Genomic DNA, 20,998 nt, shown 5'->3' with positions numbered 1-20,998 from the left:
GTAGCAGGTTGATTACATTCATAACTTTCTTGTTGCCATTCTCGTAATCACGTTATTGCACATCCGTATGTATATGCATAGCTAGTATAGGCGCTTCAATCGCGCAACTGCAAGTAATTACCGTTGCATTAATTCTCTCTGAAAAGAGCCGCATCTCGCCGTATCTCAGGGCTATTTCAATGTTCTAATAGGAATTTCGCTCAAATAAGCGATTCGTTGAATTTCAGTCAGGTCAGGGGGTGAATTTATAGCTAGTGAATATACTTGAGACTCGAGTTTGAGTGATGTGAAATCGGTGACATCGTTTAATAGATCTATCAGCAATTATAGTCTTGAAATTTTACAATTCGATTCCACGTGTTGAGTACGCTTGAATTCGACGTAGTCATTTTGTTTGTGGTTTACTTCTTATTGAACGACAATTAATTGAATGGTTATAAAAATTTTTCATACAAAATTATAAGTGCATCACTTTTCGAGTAAATATAGACCAATTAATATCGACAAGTACAAGTATTTTATAGTAATACGTATAGCAATTTGAGTTTTCGAATAATATGAATATTTTATATACTAGATTTATGCGAGTGTATGTGTATGTATGTATAAATAATTTTATTATCATACAATATTCTAACTATTTTACAAATATACAAAACTTGTATTTACATGTACGTACTTCGCTTAATATAACTACAAATTGAAAGATGAACGAATTAATGGGAAGTAGTGAATAATATTCGTAATATCGATAATTGTTGAAATAGAAGAATGCAGTCGTTGCGCGATATATTGAATAATTTATTCCAGCTAATTAGTTTTTCTTTTTATCCTTAGTACTTCAAAGCTAATTCAATAGAAATAATTTTACCTACACGATCCGTGTTAAATATAGTAACGACATTTAAGAGATTTTTTCGTAATTTTCATTCTGTAGAACAGTCTCTCCACAGTCGAATTCTGAAAATATAATTTTTGACAACATTAAATATCTGAGAAGTACCTAATACCGTTGTTTTAAACATATTCAAGCCGAAATGTGCGTGAAGAATTGACGAATCTCTATAAACACAAATGGGTACTCACCATTCTTTGGTGGTTTCCAAGCGATCCAGGCGTGAACGGCCGATCACGATTGCGATGTTAGGCCACGTCTGTAACAGAATACAAACCAATGAGATTGATTCGTTCTTTCCAAACTTCTGAGTAGAAAATATCATTTTCTAGACCTTTGTAATAATTCAGCAGAGAATCGTGGAGGCATATAATATGGACGGCGAATAATAATCATGATATCTGACGGGAATCGTTTTCTTGCAATAAAATTCAACGTTCCACGTGGAAAAGAAAAGTTTCAGGAATATATAAAGTATATCCGTCGTTATCGAGACACGATATTGATATTCGAAACGCTATACGAAAGGTTTTGAAAAGCTCTCTGCAAAGCACTCGCCGCGGTTTACCGCAAAAGATCGAACTGCACCCCGATTTTAGCGAAGAGCAGCAACAGCAGCAGCAGCAGCACCAGCAGCAGTTCGTCGACGGCAACACAACGACCGTTTCTAAAAATGATTATGCACAAACGTGGGCTGAATACAAGTCGGTTGTTTCGATTTATAGCGCAACATTTATTTCTTGAGCAAATAAAATACTTTACGCTTCACGTGGAAATAGGCGGTGGTGGTGGTGGTGGTGGTGGTTGGGACGCTCGGCGCCTCGGCGTCATGCGAAGCAATTGCTTCGGAAGAAGGGGGATGAGGAAACGCGAGTGCAGGAAAGGGGGCTCGGCTCGCACGCAACTCGCGTTATATGCAAATGTGTGTAGGCGCCGCACTGCATAGTTGAACGGCGAATCGTCCTCCGATAACATTCCTGTTTCCTTCTTCTATTATTGTCTGTAACTTTTCTTATTTGGTTTAATACGGTTTTTCCTGCGCCGTGCGTTCAATGCATACCTGCAACGAATGAAACTAGAGCAAGCAAAAGCGGACGCGAGTTCCTCTTCGAACGCGAATCAAATTCGTCCCAACAAACTAATTACCCACTACCGAGAATCCATCTCTTTTTGTCTAAGTTTAATGCAGCAGTGAGTTGGGCAAGTCACCATCTCGATTGAATTACATTATACCGATGATCCTTTTAGATTCTTCACGCGTCATTGGGTAACTCGAAAAACTACAAACTTACAAACACCCACTTTTAGAGCTATTGTTTTTCTGAAATAGAATCAATTGTTGAACGTGAATATTCACATCTTCAGGTCGGTTTCCGGAGAAATGACTCCCACGTTTCGGTGACAACACCCAAGAAGTGAGGTTTTGAGAAAACGCGATAATTCCAGCACAAGGGTTTCAATGGGATCCGTACAATGGAGGACAAATCCGTGAGATTTGTCCGGTGAGCGAGCAGAATGAATGGTGAGTAAAATTTGAAGTAAAGATGCGGCCGGACCGATTTTGTGTGGTCCGTAGAGAAAGCCCCCCGAAAGTCCGCACCTTTACGCTCGCCCGGATGAAATCGAATAGACGTTCAAGTGGCAGTTGAATTCAAGAAGCTTCGAGGTCGACACACGCGTCATGCCGTCCTTCGAGGGCGATAAATAGGCGAAAATGTATAATGGAAACTTCATCTCGTATCTGACCCGTACCAAAAACCCGAGCCTCTCTCGGATCCGGCTCCGATTTTTAAGCCGTAGAAGACGAAGAACGAAAAGAGAAGAGAAAAAAAAAAAGAAAAAACATGCTTCCCCGAAATTCTTCATTGTCGATGTATGTGCGAGGAGGTCCGCCGTTGCTCTCGCTGGCTGGGTTCACTCGTCCGTAAAGTACACACAAAGGCGGTTGAATGTTACGCAAGAATAACACGATCTGCCCGATTTAAATTTGAGAGGGCCTTTATTGAAAAGTGTATGGGCTCACGGAGCGGCCCATTATTCGCTTGTATCATGCTCCCCTCCCCCTTCTTCGTACCTCGACTACTCCGTCGACGGAGGTGTGAGCAGCGGCGTGAGCAGCGCTACGAGCGGCGAACATCTGTCGCTGTTGAAAGCCGAGGAAGACTCCGGGAGTAGGTGATCTGCGCTTGTGTCGGTTACCCCATGGTCACGCAGTTGACCCGCGGGAGCGGCAAAAGAAAGAGTTGCTTATCTTCCAGCCAAAGCTGGCTCTCTCATTGTTCGAAGACCTCGGGAAGCATGCGGCCTCGAGCGCGACTACGTGCCGTCAGAAATCTGTCTCTCATCGTGGAACATCGCGATCACTTCCGTTGGCCAGCTACCTGCTGCTGCGATAGAGTTACGGTAGCGCCGAGGATGCTCTCTCTCCTCTCATCGCCGTCTTTTTCTTGTTGGATATCATCTTCCTAACGCGATCTAGAGCTGCAGGTTACACGGTTTACTTGAGAGGAGGTGTGTTGTTCCTTGTTCCTACTTGCAAAGAATTGCAACGGTTCAGGGGGATGAAAATGGGAGGGACGGAACAGTGGTTAGGAGTGAACTTTTGTATCCAGACGCGTATGTCTTCGACGGCAAAGCCCTTCGGTTAGCGTCATTGTTAACTCAGAAATATGCCAAGGCGGACCCCTTGCTTCCAGTGTTCGAGTACCAGCTATTCGAGCTTCAAGGTCGGTAGGTGGAAACATTTTTGAAAAAGCCTTTCCCCGGTCCCTGGACCACGCAAACTGGCTCTTGACCTTGTCTTCCGTTTACCACGCGAAACCGCCCACTCAGCCGTCTGGCTTCGTACCCGTTTCGTTGATATTCGATTGGTTCCGCACGATACAACCCAAAACCAACTTCAAAGACCGCGTAATGAGGGGGACGGGAAAAAAATTGGAGCTCTGACGGACGGAGTAGACTCGTTTTTTTCGACTTTCGTCACTCTTCAACGCCTTCGAATGTCTCTAACAAACGTGATTAGACCACGCTAAGCGAGCTCGAGAAAATGGAGGGGTGCACGATATCGAATTACCGAAACTTGTTTCATCCCGATAGAGAAGGGCATCCCAATCCCACGGGAGATTGTAGATACGCAGTTAACGTATTAATTAAACCCGACAGCTAACGAGCGTTGAATAAAGTAGTAAAAAAGAACGATACTGCTTTTTCACACGCACATTTTCAGCGACGTTCTCGTTCAAGTATTCTCCTCGTCTACGTGCCTTCAATACATACGAGATGACTATCGCGTTGAGTAACAGTCCTCTCGCGTTACGTTAACACTGCTTGAATTGTTAGCCACTTTTTCCAGCCTGCTTATCCGAAGCATGCCAGGACCAACTGGCGTTCAACCGATTACTCCCAGTGGTCAGTCGTGGCGTTCTATTTTCCAGAATTTTATTTCCTCGCAGAGCCTCGTACCCGGTCTTACAACGAGAGACACGAATAGGTTGAAAGGGAAATTATCGCGCCAGCTGTTATACCGAAGTGACAAAACCGCGCGAAAATCGAAATTGTAGGAGAAAGGTCCATTCGTGCATCAATTTAGTATTTCAGTATTCTCCCTGGGGCGCGAATGGGGCGTTCCCTGATTTCTTCTCTATCCTGATTGACAGATTGATTGTATTTTCAAATTTCGGCAGTGTTGCGGCTCACGCCCTCCGCCGGCTTCTACGTACGCGCCTATGATTCTATCAACGAATGGACAGTGACAGGCTCCCCTGCGACTTAACGGGCGCCCGTGCATACTCACCCGGGAGCGTAGACGTGTAGTTGCAATTTTCTACACGCGTATAGTATTTACTCGCGATGGAAAATTGATTTTTCCTAGAAGAAAAGCACGGGCTTATGGGGCGACCCGATTCCATCACCTGCGACGCACACAAAGCCAACGTTTCCACGCCCGGAGTGAAATGCAAGGATCTGTTGTTCAGCGCTGCGGGGTGTTAGAGGGGATTGAGTCGGGGCCAAAAGAACCGTCGCATCGGTACATCTCAAGGGTTCTCTTCTCCTTACTTTCACCGCCGCCGGAAACCTCTAATTTTTCAAATGTCTATATGGTACAGCAGCAGATCCAGAATGCCCCTCGCATTGTTTGTGTCGTACACAAAAAAGAGAGACTGATAAGGTTTGAGGACCATTTTTTCATTGTCACGTTACCATGCTCGATTTCAGTTCTGTTTTGAAAGGTATTCAATTTTACCACATCGATTACCGCAACTACATACACGGCGTGAGAAGAAATATTCAAACACGGAGAAAAAAAGCATGCCTCACAACGCGCTCGTATCTGCTGTCGATAGAATTATACCGGCGGAATGAATTTTTTTCCAATTTTTTTTTTTTTTTTTTCTCTTATCTCTCTCTTCCCAAACGCGCTTCGTACAAGTTTCTGGTTAAGAATTATTTTGCATAATTCCAATGATTGCGCGGGTAATTCGACTCCGTAAAAAGCATCGTTTATTTTTTCTCGAGGCTTCGCTTTATATAATCTGCACCTATACCAACATTTTCATACGAGAGAAAAAAGTACCGTGGCACGTTGCTCTGCACGTGAACTGTGTACGTACACTTATAATATCCCGATAACACCAACTTGTGATACTCCGCCTAACGGTTTATTAAACCTTTTCAGCCGGGGGGCGGTGATCCATCGTCCACGCAACGAACAATCCCGACGCGTTATCGATCGTTGAAAGAAAAAGAAGCATAGAAATAAATAAATACAAGCGTCATCGCGTTAATCCTCCTGAATTCGTCAGCCATCGGTGAGGCCGTGGAATCGGAGTGGACCACGGTTGGAAAGGTAGGGAAAAACTTGGAAAATCGTGTGGGTGGAATGACGCCCAGCTGAGTGTCGAGAAGAACAATGATGCGAGGACAGGAAGAGCTGTTAGCGAGCGGAGGGCGCGGGGCGGTGTGAAATGGCAATTTCCTCGCTACACACTGCTCGGACGCCACGCATGACAATAAGTCTTTCTAACCTATTGTGCGTGTAAATGTGTTTTTTGCGTAATCCCTAGAGGGAGGCGTATCGATGCAGCTTATCGGCGGCTCAGCCGTTAATGGAAGTGGTCCCACCGTATCCCGTCTCTGCCTCGGATGCGAACGACGTTGGAAACGCTTTCGTCCTTCTGTCCTCGGAGCGACAATATCCCGCCAGTTTACCGCTTCGGTAAGATCGCCGGCCGGGTGAAGTTGTTGCGCCGGCTCCCGTCTGAGCCAACGCAAATCGCTATTCAATGAAGGGACCGTCGTGTCTTTTACCCGCGACACCGCTTATTCGGCACCCGCCCTGCGCAGCTCGATGCGAGCTGGACAACTTTTCCAATTTTCTACACCGGTATACCCGTATAATGTTGGATTTAGTATGATTTATGTCGTGCGACCGTCACGTGTACATCGAAACCTCCCTCCATTCTTATTTTCCCACAATTAACAAACGAGATCCCTGCCTGTCACTCCCCCTTTCATGCTTGATTTATATCGTTTTATACTCCGATTATACGTGTGGTTCGAAAAAAAATACGGAAAAAATGATCCAGCCAATGTACGTGGGAAGAGTGCTCAATGTCAACTTTCGTCACCAAAGTCTCTGCTCGTGCAGTGAAAGTGTCGTCGTCCCTCGATACGATGGTGTTTATGAGGTACTTTGCGCGTGAAACTTTTCACCGCAAGAACAATCCAAATTTATAAAATTGAAACGCACTCGTCGATTAGCAGGAGGAGGACGGCGTTTATATCGTGAACTAAGGAGATACTTTCAGTCTTGACGTAGCCTCTGGCTTCTCCAGGCGCGATGAAAGATATTCCTGAAAAATATGGCGAGACCAAAAGGTTTTACTCTTACCTAACGGATCGCTTTCTTCTATGCCCAGTGGTGTTGGGGCGGCGGGGGCGGAGGAGGCAGTGGAAGCGGCCTTTCCAGAACGGGGATCGGCGGCGCGTCCGGCATGGCGAACCTGAGCTTCTGCCAAAACAATTTGTCGCCCCATACGATGACGGTGTGAGAGGAGATCCTCCGCCTCAAATCGGCGTCGAGATCCTTGGGACTGACGCCGCCAACGAGAAGCAAAATGACCGAGCGACCCTTTCCCCTGAGTGCTTCTCTCAGGGCCGTCTTGAACTCGAACCTCGCCCACTCTCCGTGGAGGAAATTTCGCGAGAGCACCAGAATCGTGCGTCGGGACGAGTCCGCAGCCTCGGCGACGGCGTCGGCCACGTTCGCCCCTGCGCCAAGGTCGCGGTAATGGAGACACAGTCTGTAAGAAGTCTCGAGACCCGGAACCAGGACGCGTGAAACGAAGGCCTCGTCGACCGCTGAGTAAGAGATGTAGGCATCGAATGGCTTTTCCCTGTCCTCGAAGGCGGCCGTTTTGTAGCAGGCACGTAGCCCGCATCTGCTGGCCGCCCAAGCGCGAAGCGTGCGTCTGTGTCTGAAGGCACCGCAGAATAGTGCGACCATGGCGAAAAATAGAACTGCCGTGGCTAGCAGCAGGGGGAGGTAACCCTCCAGGGGACGCGTTTCCACCGCGGGGGTCGCCCCCGTCAGAGCTGCACAGTTTATGGCCGATTCATTTCCGGGACCGGCGATGGGTGATCCCAGAGCGCAAGAGACGCGCCTCCAGTCCGTTATCTTCTCTTTGTTCTCCGATATCCACGACCGGACGCGGTCGAGGTAGCTGCACTCGCAGCTCCAGGGATTGGTGGACAGGCTGATGTCGACGAGGTATGGATTCTGCACCAACTGCCATACGGCGAAGGTCGTCAGCCGGTTGTTGTCCAGTCTGAGAACCTCGAGATGACGGAGTGACAGGAAAGTTCCGTTGTCGATGTAGGCGATCAGGTTATTGTGCAAGTAGAGCTCCTTCAAACTTGCCAGTGCTATGAATTCCAGTCCGTTAAGTACCCGTATTTTGTTATTCTCCAAGTGAAGGATCGTCAGTCGTCTGAGACCGCTGAAGGTGTTGTTGTGGATAGCTACGATGTTGCTGTCGTTCGCGTATAAAACTTCGAGATTCTTTCTGCCAATAAAAGCGTGCGAGTTTAACTCCCCAAAGTCGTTTCCGTCTAGGTAAACCTCGGTGGCATCCATCGGGAGTCTACCCGGCAAGTTCTTGTACGCCGAAGTTGAACAGTCGACCACGTTCGCCGACCACGACTGATCGTGATAGCAGGTGCAATTAGTAGGACAAGTCATCTCGCAGTCGCAGGCGTCAAAGTCACAGCAGTGACAAAGCGCGAAGCAGTGAGCTTTGTAGGTGCACAAGAACTGGGACGACTTGGCCTCGAGAAGGGGGGCAAAGGATTTGTGCCTGGCGTAGGGAAGCCTGCAGTAAACCGAGGCCAGGTCCATTACCTTTGGATGCTGACGTAGGGTTAGGGAGTTTATCCTCTGTAGCCACTCCATGGTGCAGTCGCAGGTGAAGGGATTTCCGCCAATGTAAAATTCGGGCAAGGGTTTAGTCTCGGGTACCTGGGACAGCTGAAGGGCGGACAATTCCATGCCGATTATTTGATTAGCGTAGAGATCGACCCTCGTCAGATTATCCTTGCCTAGGAATGTTTGCGGTTCTACCGTGTGAATGAGATTGTCGTTGATGAAGAGGAGCTCAACCGAGTCGGGAATCGACTTCGTATGAACTCTGGTCAATCTGTTGAACGAAACGTCGAGTGTCTGGAGCCGCAGACCGGTGGGCGCCACCCCCAGATCCATTATCGCATTTTTGTGCAAATCCAACCACTGCAGGGACTCCGGAAGGAAGTTGTAGTCAAAGTGCTCGATTACATTGTCGGACACGTTCAACCAGAGCAGGCCCGGGGCGCTTGCGAACATTCCGGACATGTCCTGCAAAAGATTAGCATCGAGACGGACAGCCTGTAGGGCAGGGCTTCCGGAAAATGCACCGCTCTCGACGTTCTCGATTCTGTTCCTTGCGAGGTTCAGGATCTGCAATCCGGGAACCTCGGCGAGTGCCGCTTTCGTTACGTTTACTACTTCGTTCCCGATCAATCTCAGACCGTAGAGTCGGGTCATACCTCTGAACCCAGGCTCCTCGAGGCTTCGAATCTGATTCTCTCCCAGGTCGAGGGTTCTCAGCATCCGCATATCCTTCAGGGCGACCGGAATATTCTCAAGATTGTTCCCGGAAAGGTTGAGATCCTGCATGCTCGAGCAGTTTCTGAACGCGTCGGGGTGAATCCCTTCCAGTAGGTTCGAATCGAGGGCTAGAAGGGAAAGAGCAAACAGTCCGTTTAAGGAATAGGCGTCCAGATAGGTTAGATGGTTGTGCGCGATAGCCAAGGTGTGCAAGTTGCTCATCGGGGAAAACGTATCCGCTGGAATTGTTTCCAGTTCGTTGTATTGCAGGTTGAGGATCTGGAGAGTGTAAAGGTCTTTGAACAACGCCGGGTCGAGCTTCTCGATCTTGTTGTGCGATAGATCCAGAAGGACCAGTCGAATCAGGCCGGAAAACGTGCCCGAGGTGAGCCAAGAGCTGGTCAACTGGTTCCTGGACAAGTCGAGCGACACGAGCTGCTGAAGATCTGATAAAAGCCCCGGCGACAGAACGCTGATGGAATTGTTCTGCAGGTGCAACTCCTTCATGGACTTGGTTGCTTCTCGAAACAACCCGGCTGGCAGGGCTACGATCTTGTTGTCCGAGAGATCAAAGATCTCGAGTGATCTTAGCCCAAGAAGCGCCTCGTCGGCAGCGATTGAAATCGCGTTTCCCGACAACAGGAGTACGTTGAGTCGCTTAAGGGAGGAAAACCCGAAGGCCGGTAAAATGGAAAACTGATTCTGGGATATGTCCAGAGTCTGAATGTCCAGGGAGCATGGAAACGGCGCGAGGGATGATTCCTGAACTCGGGTTGACCCGGGGTCGATATTGTCGCTGAATCCCAACTCGGTAACGTCTTTAAGCATATTCCAGGAAATATTCAGCGAGACCAAACTGGACAACGGGCAAAAAATGTGTTCAGGAAATAGCCATATGTTATTCGAGGACATATCGATCTTCTCGATGTGTGGCGTCGCCTGAAACGCGTTCGGGGCGATCTCGAGCCCGATCCTCGCACCTTCCTCGCCAAAGGTCCTCACCGTGAAATTTCTCAGGTCCCTCAGGCCGCTCAAAGCCTTCGCCGGCCAGAGATCAAACTTGCATCCATCGAGCTGCAGGGTCCGAAGGCGGTACAAGTTCGCGAAACTTTCCTCGTCCACTTCGCTGCGCGTTTTCTCGTCGAGGTCGCAGAAAATCCTCAAACCCGTTGTCTGCTCGGCCGGTATCATCGAGAAATTCGACCTCTGGCGCTCCTTGGCGAACATGCTGTACCTGCAAGTCAACGAACTCCCCTGATGCGCGTCCCATTGACAATGATCGGGGACGTCGTAGCGCTGAGGAGGCGCGCTGGTAACGGCCAGCACGTGGCACGCAGGAATTAACAATCGTGCCAACGAGAGCAGAAACATTACAAAGACTTTCGGTGCACCAACGGCTGCTACCATGTTTACAACTTATGGAAACTCGCTGCAGGTCTCATTGTCAGCACACGGTCCTCTAATTAGTCAACTTGTCGACGCACACTTGTCGCCACCCATCGATGCTCCGGGTTTCAAGTGTCCCGAGCACATTGCGCCGATGTGTCTTTTCTACTTGTTACGGCAATTTTAAGTTCTAAGGGATCTTCCCGATGCGTTCTTCGCTTCCTCTTTCTTCGCCGAAGCGTTCGATGTAATTATCAATCCAAATCTTATGGATTCCTTACACGTCTTGGCACTTATCGTTGCAAATTTAATAACATTTTACACTGCGAGTGATGCAACGTGATTTACGGCCGTGGTTTACACGTTCTTCACAAACTGCACGAAATTTATTACGCTCAATTATTTGATTAAATTTGCCAAAGCAGAGTTTTACAGACGTCGATCATCGTGCGACATGTTTTCTTTAAAAATGATGTGTACTATCTCATCCGCACCGTTGAAATATCACAAAACTTTGAGTTACTCGACGCCTTCGAACGATCGTAAGGTAATCCATTTTCCACCCGCGTTGCCTGCAGCACAATCAAATCGATCAGGTTACGAACACGGCTACCGAACGGCAACCTCAGCGGAAAACTTGAAATCGAATTTACGCGAAATATATAATCCGTGCCACTTCTACCTTGAAAGCTAAGAGCTCACTTGAGATAAATTTCAAACGTCGGAGTACCGATATGTATCGCCTGAGAATCGGGAAAAATCTATCGCGGTAAAAATTTCTTAGTTTAAGTTTCGCGTCACGGTTGGGAGGATGACACTGAGAGTGCACGGTCAATTTCACGCCGAGAAACGGTCGGCTGCAACCTTTTCTGCTCGGTGGCTGGCGCACGACTGAAGCTAGGACTCCGCGTCCCGAGCTCCACTGGCTCTTTTGACTCCTCGCAGCCTCCGATCGGTCGGTTGTTTCCCCCACCATAGAAACGCCAACCCTCATCGCACGCACATAAGGGTTGAAACCGCATGCAGCACCGCCCGAACTTACCCGAAAACACACGAACGGGGGATTCCAGTTTTTCACCTTCGCCGCAAACGCGATAGTCGGCTCGTAAAACACTTTGATGACAGTCCAGATGAATCTAGACCACCTTTCATTCCCGCTTTAGCCCACAAACCGGTTAAAATCCTCTTACTAGGTTTCAAAATTGCTCTACCCGAGGTAAATTTCTGCCCGAGACGGAGTTTCGGTTCATCTATAAATTAAACTCGAATACTTCTGATTACAAATATTAACGTCAAATACAAAATAGTGTAGATTAATGCATAAATAATACATTACAATCTTAACTGACTATTAGCTACGTGAATATTGAAGACCACGCACCGTCATAAAGTAATTTTACAGTCTTGATAGCTGGCAATTTGACGTAGCCCACGGTCAGGTAACAGCTTGACGCCAAGATCAAATTTTGTATCTGAAAAGTGCCGCGTATTTCTAATTTCGTCGTCCCTGCACATATACTGAGTCGGGACCAACGTCCTAAGTTTAAATTTTATTTCGCGTCAGAAGAATGTTGAGAAGGCGAGAGGCTCCTGTTCAAGATGCTATAATTGACATTACCGCATATACTCACTCGACACATCACCGTTGTCGGGTACCCGCATATTCATATAACATTACCAACAGCAGTTACGTCTTGATTCGTGGATGCGACGCGGCGATGGCCCGTCGCTTACCAAGAGTCCAACGCTTCCCTATTTTATTCATTTTATTCGTTGCCGGACAGCCACGTTTTGTTCGAGCTCAAAGCACGCTGAACATAACGGGATATATTTTGAGAACCGGAATCTATTGAAAGACTTTCTTGATAATGATGGTCACTCAATTACAGCAGGTGACTTCGGTCTTACGAAACCAAACTACGTAAAATTAGGAATTTGTGAGACGTCGAGTTTCACATGCACGTTGCTGTCGGACGAGTGAAGGCGGTCAGAAATCGAAAAGAAAAACACTCTCATTCCTCGCGCACGTACCTATCGCTCGATTTTGAAAGCTCTCCACTCCGAGATCGAGCTTTACCGTAAATCTCCCAGTTCCATGATCTCTTATGAATTCAAATCCCACAAATGATGTGTACTATGTATTCGCCTTTTTGCCAATAATTGATTAACATCCTTGGAGCATTCGCTGTGTCACGCCTGCGACCACAGAATCTTTTGCTTTTGTTTTAGCAAGTAAACAAACGATGTGTCTTGATCCTTGACACGAACGACTGCTCAAATTTGAGAATGGCTCTAACCCAACAGCCAAACGGCCAATATTTTCTTCATTCCCCAGGTCGAACTCAAACCCACGGCTGATATAATATAATTCCTGAAGATGAAACCGCAGAAGGTAGAGGAAGGTCCGCCTCTAAGAACCCGGGCACACCTCAGAACGAATTCCGGCACCACATTGCGGAGACTGGTGTCGTCCCTCGCGTGTATCTCCACGTAACAACGTAACTGCCGTCATTTTCAAGTTGAATGGCTCCCCAGCGGTTTGCAGGTGCAAGGTCCGCGACCTCCTCTTATTACGGGCTCGACGCGAGACGGGCCTTTGGTTTACGCTCCCGACTCTCGAGTCACTCTTGACTCACTCTCCGCTACACGGGGAAACTTTTCCAAGTGGAACAGCGCAGCCATAGCTGTGGCGGGACCGACAAAACCGCGAAGGAAGTGAACAGCCTGTTATTATTTTCACTGCACCCCTTTCACGTTTCAACGTGGATGCGTCGCCGAAAAGAGCGCAAATTTTGTTCCCGTTAAATCGAAACTTTCATACCAGTTCCTGCGGCCTGGATCCCGTTGACGAATGGCGAGAGAAGGAATAAAGGAAAAACCATTAAAAAAAAAAGGGAATTTTTAATTAAACGCGTAACAGCAGCTTAATCGAGCGGGCGGGATTAATTGTCGAGGGGCTGAAACGTCAAGGGGTCAAACAGAACCACCTTCGGTCCCGGCCCTCGGGTACTAGCTACCAGGGCATACACAGTCGATATAAATAGGCCTTTCGCCTCCCTCCCTCCCTCCCGCTCTCCCACCCGCTTAAAGTCTTTTATATCCACTGAATAAATTAACTGCCTCGGGTGCTAATTAAAACAAACGTGGCAGTGCGAGGTCTTGTACTTATATTCCCTGCAGGGGGAGGTATAAGACGAGAAATTATAGAGGTGAAAAGTAACCGTGAAACTGGTCCACTGTCGAAATAAAAAAAAAATGATAAAAAGAAAGGAATATTCGACGCGACGAGTCGATTTCAAAGTCTCCTAGCCACGCTGTTCCGCCTTCTATACGTGAGTCGTATGGTAGAGGCAGCGGGCAACGGTAAAACGGTTCAAAGTATAAGGGATAGCCTTTACTCTTGTTGTTACCGGAGCAATAAATCGCTTTTGTTTTATTATAGCCAACATGGAGCTACCTGAGTGCTACTGACTCAGATTTAGTATGATCGCCTTAGTATATTTCTCGGGTAGAGTTCTTCTCTCTTATACCCAAGTGACCGCCGTGCCGGTAATGCCGTAAAATTCGTCGGGCTGATCCTCGGCGATTAGGTCTGTCCGGGTCAAACGCAAGCTTAGTTGAAAATTAGTCGATAATATGAGAATACCTATATCGACGATGATTTTTGTTGCGTGCCACAGTCGTTTGTTTGTTTCAACGTAACGTGCTTACGTCGCGAACAGTTTCCGTTACTCAAAGGTACGAGAATATCTGACGGGGAAACTCGGAAAGAATCGATTTAGAATTAGCTGGGAAGAAATTCAATTTACGAAAACGGGCAACACACTTACCGAGCGTAAATATTAAACTACCAATTTTGTTATTTTATCGCTATGCCTGTAGACACTTTACGAGTAGGATAAATCTTGCCCACCGCTAATTATTGTTATTTCAATTATAATACTAATTTTAGCCGTTTACGTAACTACAAAGAGACCGCGCGGCGCTAATTCTTGCCTGGTGTAACATTTCGCTTTGAGGGGAGGAAAGAGCCCACAATAACAATTATCGCAACGATGATACTGACAAAGAATTCATTCTAACACCGCTGATATCTCGTCGTTTAATTTCTGTGCCTGCGAGTGTTTGTCAAGTTGAAAATATCAGGACGGCAATATTTTAGTTTTTCAAGTTTCAAGTCGCACTTCCGCTTTTGTGATATCGTCACGTACTACGAGGTGTAAATACTATCTTGTTCACAGTTGTCGACTTCATCGCAGTTACGTCCCTGCTCTACCATGAGAATGAATGAGACCGACGTTTACCGTACATTCGGATTACGGATAGAAATGTCACGATTTCGCTAAAGCGATGATAAAACACGTGGTGTTATCCGAATCCAACCCAATAATAGAGAACGATTGCCGAGTACTTGCCTTGCCGCGGTCCAGAAGTTGTTACGGCAATGTCTAACCGCGTTATTTGCCCAGCGTGTATTATACAACGATCCAGGAAGTAGGCGGCCCTGCTAATAGGAAAATCACCTCCAAGGCGGGGCCAATTTCTGGATATCAACTTCCAGGGACGTCCCTACACGGCCCGCACCAAACTCGATTACAATCAGGTATATTGGATCGAATATTTTGGTACACGCTACAAAACCGTTCGAATTACTGAAATTCACCCGTGCGAAAATCAGTGGAATGCAAATTACCGTATGGCTGTCAAAAACACACAGGCGCGATCGTTTGCAATAATTCGTAACGGGAATGATGCGAAATATTAGCGCTAATGGATAATAACAGTTACGCCAATGAATCGGCCCGGTTCTAAGGTTCGCGGTTCAAGGTTTTTTGAGCGTGCAGCATGGCCAGCGATTGGCAAAGTTTGGCTGAATTTTCAACGCAAATTTGGAACGGCGTTGAACGATGGAGAAGTGAGATTAATAAGTAAGACTGCGACCAAGTCTCGAGCGAGGTTCCCTAGCCGGATCCTGCAGGAGGAGGCTAGGCGACTAATCCAATATCGGAGAGGGGAATTACAAGGGGGTAGGGATGCAAATCCGGGTAGCACCCTCCGCGTCTTGCCTCCTAATAAACTCCTTTCATTAAAGGCGTCACTGACGGCGAATGAACGAACTGCCGACTCCCTACGTGGTGACAGCTGGAGCTCTAATTATTGGATTTAGTGCTTCTTCCTTCTCATCCTCGCCTCCGTCCCTTTCTCTCTCTCTCTCTCTCTCTCTCTCTCTCTCTCTCTCTTCCCTCTCCCGCCGCCACCCTCGTTAAATACAGTTTAGCGTAATTAAATCTTGCATTCCTGTCACCGGAAAACTTGAACTTCCCCATTCTTGGAATTTACCGATCCACCGTCAATTCCTGGCAAAAGGTGATCGGCCAGCTGTGGGACTATCATTCCGGGATCCCGATCCCTCACTCTCCCCGGTATTTCCGAATTGTAGACAATGCAAAAGCAATAAACGAGATTATCAGGAAGTTGAGATCCGACGATCAGGGTGAATTGAAACGTCAAATGCAATGTCCGAGCTTTCATCTGATAAAGATGATACAAGCGCACTTTCCGTCTTCAGCAACAATCTACCGCGCTGCGGGCAGCACGTCGAGTCATTGTTCGTTAATATTCCCCCTCCCCCCCCCCCTCCCCCCCCGCCCATTCCCATCCCCTTCCCACGAAATTTATCGAATTCTCGGCGAAAAGTCAACTCCCTGTTTGAAAATATGTCGGTAGTAAGAAGTACGTCGAGACGACCGAAGAAGAAGGGGAGGAGAAAGAGGAAGAGTGCTCGTGCTGCTGTGAGTGGAAAACCGTGGATTTCTGTGGCTAACCGCGGCAACTCTAATTGGATCCTTGATGCACAAAGGTAGGTACGTACCTTTCAGAATTTAAGATGTACGTATATGCATCTACATTGTATAGGCGAACTCTGCTCGTTGAAAATATGTATACGCGATTTCTTTTTATCGTACCGTACGATGCGAGAATAGTGGGGAACAATTTTTTCTTTCCATATCTACGAAGTAAACTCTTCCATTAGTTTCTTCTTCACTTAGCGTTATAAGGCTTCAACGATTCTTTGGGTCATCGCATAATGCCAACAATTTCTTTCCCAAAACTTGCCGCGTTCGCTGTAGGATCATTAACCGTCTGGGCTGGTTCAACTTCTTGACATCGTGCAATTGCATTTTGTACTCGATGCACTCGTCCTAATGCATTCTATAAACTTTAGAGCTTAAAATATTCGCCAGAAGCGCGCTGCGTTGCACGGGATCCCAATGAATTATGCTCCACCGTAATGCGAAGGATGGCAGTTAACGTTGTTATGAACCACCAGACGCTGCGCAACTATAAGTGAACTAATATTACTAATTACAACTCGCTGAGCTCGTTTATGGTAATACAATTATTCGCTTATAATTAATCATTTTCTCCTGTTATACATAAACGCGCCAAAGACGGTTCGTGTTCAATTTTATACTTTGGTTATTATTTACTTGCTTTACAGAATCTCCAACATTAGGATATTAACCCTTAAGCTGCACACCGGGGTCGAAATAACCCCGCGGCATCTGCACCGTAAATTCGATATGAAAGATACCCAAAATAATTTGATTTGATCCAAGACAAATAATTAAATGTCGTGAAAATCGTTAATTCACTCTTTGTCCGAAAATTCAACTTCACTCACGTACATAAATACCTGTTTTGCATCTCTGAGTATCTCCATTTTTTTCTCCATATTTTTTTCTCAAATATCAGTGTCTTGCGAATTACTCGATCAATTTTCAGCTCAAAGTACTGAAAATTGAGTGAGTTATGATTTTTTGAGTAGAATGATTAATTTTTTTGTACTTCCTTGTTTTATGTTTTTTTTTTCGTATTCAAAATTTCATTTTGCTAAAGAAAATTAATTTCCCTTAATATATAGTGGTTAAAGAGTATCCCAGAATTATTTACAGTTATTTGAGTCAATACCTCCGTTTTTACGAAATGATTTTTGATGTTGGGTCTACAGCGACCCCAGTGTGACACCAGTCTTATAAACAGAAGGTGTGCAGCGTAAGGGTTAAGAAGCATGGGTGACGCAGAGAATTTAATTTCTGAAAAATCACCAGGTGGCTCTATGTCTCGCTATTTTGGGATAATGCGTCGAAACAATAAACGATCAGACATAAAACCGAATGAAACGTGATGAAAGCGTTGAGTGAACATTTTCACAACTTTCCTTGTCGATGCTCATACTTTTTCGTTTCATTGATACGAATGCTTTCACAATTTTACACATGCACTCTGTCGACGGAAGTTTCTATTACAGCCGTATGTGCCGTATCTTTCCTCATGACGATCGTTACACCAGCGGCAAAGAAAACACTCACCCTTCGCTCGCATCCATATTTCAACATATTTCCCGCATGCATGGAAGAGCTTGTGAAGAATATCAATTTCACGTCAATTTTTGAGCAAAACAATATTCGTCAATCGAGCGATAACTCGGAAATATGATGGGACTACCGTAAAATTCTGCATCTTAAGGCGGAATTTTACAAAATCGTTCGATTCCGATAATCTCCCAACACCCCCAAGAATTACCAAAAATTAACCCAGCCTCTAAAACTCAATTATAACTGCGAATAAAGAGTAATTCTTTCCAAGTTGAAAATCGCGCGACATACAAACGATTTGATTCGGGGCACTCTTTGACGCTACTGATTGTGAGATTTTCTTTGTCACGTCAATCGATCGTTAATAACAAATCGGAACTCGACTCAAGAACGGGCACTCTTAGACGGACTATTATACGGCAATGAACGCAGCGGTGTATTACCAACATGATTAAATGCAGCTGGTCCACTTGACGCGAGAATGCGTCCGGGTTTGTAGGTACCGGATAAACGGGCAATGCAAGGGTTTGCGGTGAGAGCAAAGGCGAACCGGAATACACGCACACTCGACTCTCGAGTAAAGAGTTAGCATCAGCCTTCCGCCCTCTCCGTATACCGACCATTCGGCGTTTTCACCGGTTTATTCTTCCGGGCGTATAACGATACGGTAATTACGCGTGCGCTGCGGCACAGACGAGGGGTAAAAAAGTCCCGAAAATCGTCGTCAAGGGGCTTTAAGCCTCCGTCTTTGGGGGCACGGCAAAATATTGTCAAACGCTTCTGATCCGCCCGCCGCCCCTTCGTCTTTGCTCCGTCTCGGCCTTCTCGTATTTTGTGTATTGAGACGGTAAACAAAAGGGGGAAGACAAAGCGTCGCGGGCAAGCGATATCCTTTTCATTGTCCGATCCAAGAGAGAGCGAGAGACAGAGAGTACAGCTCAGGCCTTTTTTCCGCCGATTCTCGTCCGGCAATTAGATTTGGAACGTTTCTCACAATCGGAAGAAAGATCCCACCGACGAAAACGGGGCGCTTGTTCCTTACCTGTGAAAATTACGCGTGATTCGTGATCTGCCAGGTGCGTGGTATACCCACCTTAGCTGATATATTTCCTTGCCTTTGATAATATATCAGCTGATTGCAGAGCTCCATCTTACAGGGAGATGTAATTCCAGCCTGCAGAGATATCTGGGTCAAAACCAGGATCGTAGTTTCTGCTGCAGAACTCAAGTTCTGCAAAATTAAGTAGACATAAATCCCCGCCCCGTCGCGCATTTATTTCCATCGTTAAAACCTAAATTCCCGCCTGCAGATAATGCCCGCAAATGAATGAAACGGGAGAAAGTATTAAGGAATCCAGTTCATTTAACCCTCGTTTGGCCAGATTGATGCCGCCATGAAAGCTTCAAAACTGCGGTCCAAATAAACCTCGGGCCAACCTAACCGCGTCGAGTTGAAATATCGCGTGGTCCATTAGTCACGGGTCACTCAAAAGTTACGTAGCTAAATCTTTTATCACCTCCTGCCCGCCTCTTTCATCATGCATCCGTGTTTCATCGTCAGTCGGTGCTCCGCTGTCGTTCCGTCGATATTCGTCAATGAAAGATTTGGCGGTAATTCGTTATTTTACATTGACATTTTCGAAAGAAGCGGACCGCGTGTTACTAATACTTCATGCAGCCATAACCACTTCGTTTTATAATTTTTCTTTTAGAGTACAAGTACGTATACAGAATCAGACAATCGAAAGTTTGCATACCCTGCTGTTTTATTTCATTCCAAAATCACAGAGACGTATGTAAAATACATGAATTTCACGCTGGCATTCGATCAACTGAAACCTGAAACTACATCAATATCACTTAGTAGAATTCACCCAACTTCTGTCTCTGGAAATGAGAATCCTTCACCGTTATTCACAGACGAACAGAACTGGCGTATTTCCGGCGTAAATATTGTAAACGCGGGCTTTCTTCTTCTCCTATCGCCTAAGAATATGACGGACGAAGAAGTTGGAGGCGCGATATCTTTCACCCGACTTGGCACGAGGCCGACTTTCTCCTCACTCTTGCTCTCCGTTCTCCTTCTCGCGCATCAATTTTCGCCGAACAGAATTTAATTATTTATTTTTCATCGCACTCGGTGCGCAAAGTAGGCGTACGGGGCGAAGAAAAATCACACACCTTTGTTCGACGAATTACTCGCTCTCCGTCGGCATTAGATTAAACGGGGAGTCGGGGGGTGAGGTGGTGGTAGATGCCGGGCGATAGCGGCTCCACCGTCGAGCAAATTGATACAAACGAGTGACGCGGCTCGCGCCGGCCTCTTGATTGAAGCGAGCGACTCGCTGCCGGCGCCCTTTCGCCTCGGGTTCAGAGTTCAAGTATTGCTATTCGGCCTGCCTCTTCGTTTATATCGAGAAATATTTCACGCCGTAAAGAAGATCGGAAACGCTGCAGTCCGCAACGCCATCCGTTTGGCTTCAACGCTGCGCGAGCTCCTTCGTATTACGTACAACGTTAACGTAAGGTACGAGTACGGAGTATGCAGCCTTTGAAGAACCTGAATATCGAAGGTACAAAAAGTGTATTCACGGAACCCCAGAGCGCAACGTCTCAGTTGCGATCCTCGCGAAACTCCGAACTTTTGTTATTTCTAACTCACTTTGTGCCTGAATTTGCATTCATAAACTCCCACAAAACTTGCCACGTAACTCGTTACAGTTTCCCATCCAGAAACGCAACTGGAATTGGAATTAGTTTCAAAGTTAGTTTCGATAGCGAACGAGCCTCGTCTTCCGCCCCACGGTTCACGGCAATCACTGTTCGCACATTGCTTCGTCAAATTTTCGATAGCCATCGATATATCGATCGATCAAGTTACCAACCGACAACAAAGTCGTGCGATGATTCTCGGTTACGCAACGAACAAGACTCTAGAAGGGCAGATTTTTTCCTCCTCATCCACCACTCTGACGATCATCGAATATTTTGGCGTCCACTCGACACGTTTCACCGTTCAAAACCTGAAGGCAATTGGAGAACGAAGTTGAACACATTTAAGAGGGTACCCTGGTCGATTTCGACGCTGGCGTATGTATCTCCAAATATCAAAGTCTGCTTATCTCAAGAGCGAAAAATGGCGTAACAGCACCGTTCTATACACAATTCTGAAGAAAAACACTTCGATACATTTTCGTT

General features: G+C 46.4%; 1 protein-coding gene across 1 annotated transcript; it reads right to left on the bottom strand.

Moving 5' to 3' along the window:
* Positions 1-333: 333 nt before the first annotated feature.
* Toll-6 (Toll-like receptor 6) lies at positions 334-11,317 on the bottom strand. The gene is made up of 3 exons (XM_046620935.2): positions 6,786-11,317; positions 1,087-1,154; positions 334-960 (listed from the first exon to the last, which is right to left on the bottom strand). Exon 1 carries the CDS (start codon positions 10,440-10,442, stop codon positions 6,804-6,806), a length of 3,639 nt encoding a protein of 1,212 aa, XP_046476891.1. The 5' UTR covers positions 10,443-11,317; the 3' UTR covers positions 334-960; positions 1,087-1,154; positions 6,786-6,803.
* Between the last annotated feature and the right edge of the window lie 9,681 nt (positions 11,318-20,998).

Source organism: Neodiprion pinetum, chromosome 4 (assembly GCF_021155775.2).
Source record: "Neodiprion pinetum isolate iyNeoPine1 chromosome 4, iyNeoPine1.2, whole genome shotgun sequence".
In the NCBI taxonomy this organism is placed as follows: domain Eukaryota; kingdom Metazoa; phylum Arthropoda; class Insecta; order Hymenoptera; family Diprionidae; genus Neodiprion; species Neodiprion pinetum.
Note: the sequence above shows the minus strand (reverse complement) of the source record. Positions and strands in the feature narration are given on the sequence as shown.

Bases quoted from the DNA above. Each gene is read 5' to 3' on its own strand.
- Toll-6 (XM_046620935.2), bottom strand. From the start codon at position 10,442: ATGGTAGCAGCCGTTGGTGCACCGAAAGTCTTTGTAATGTTTCTGCTC.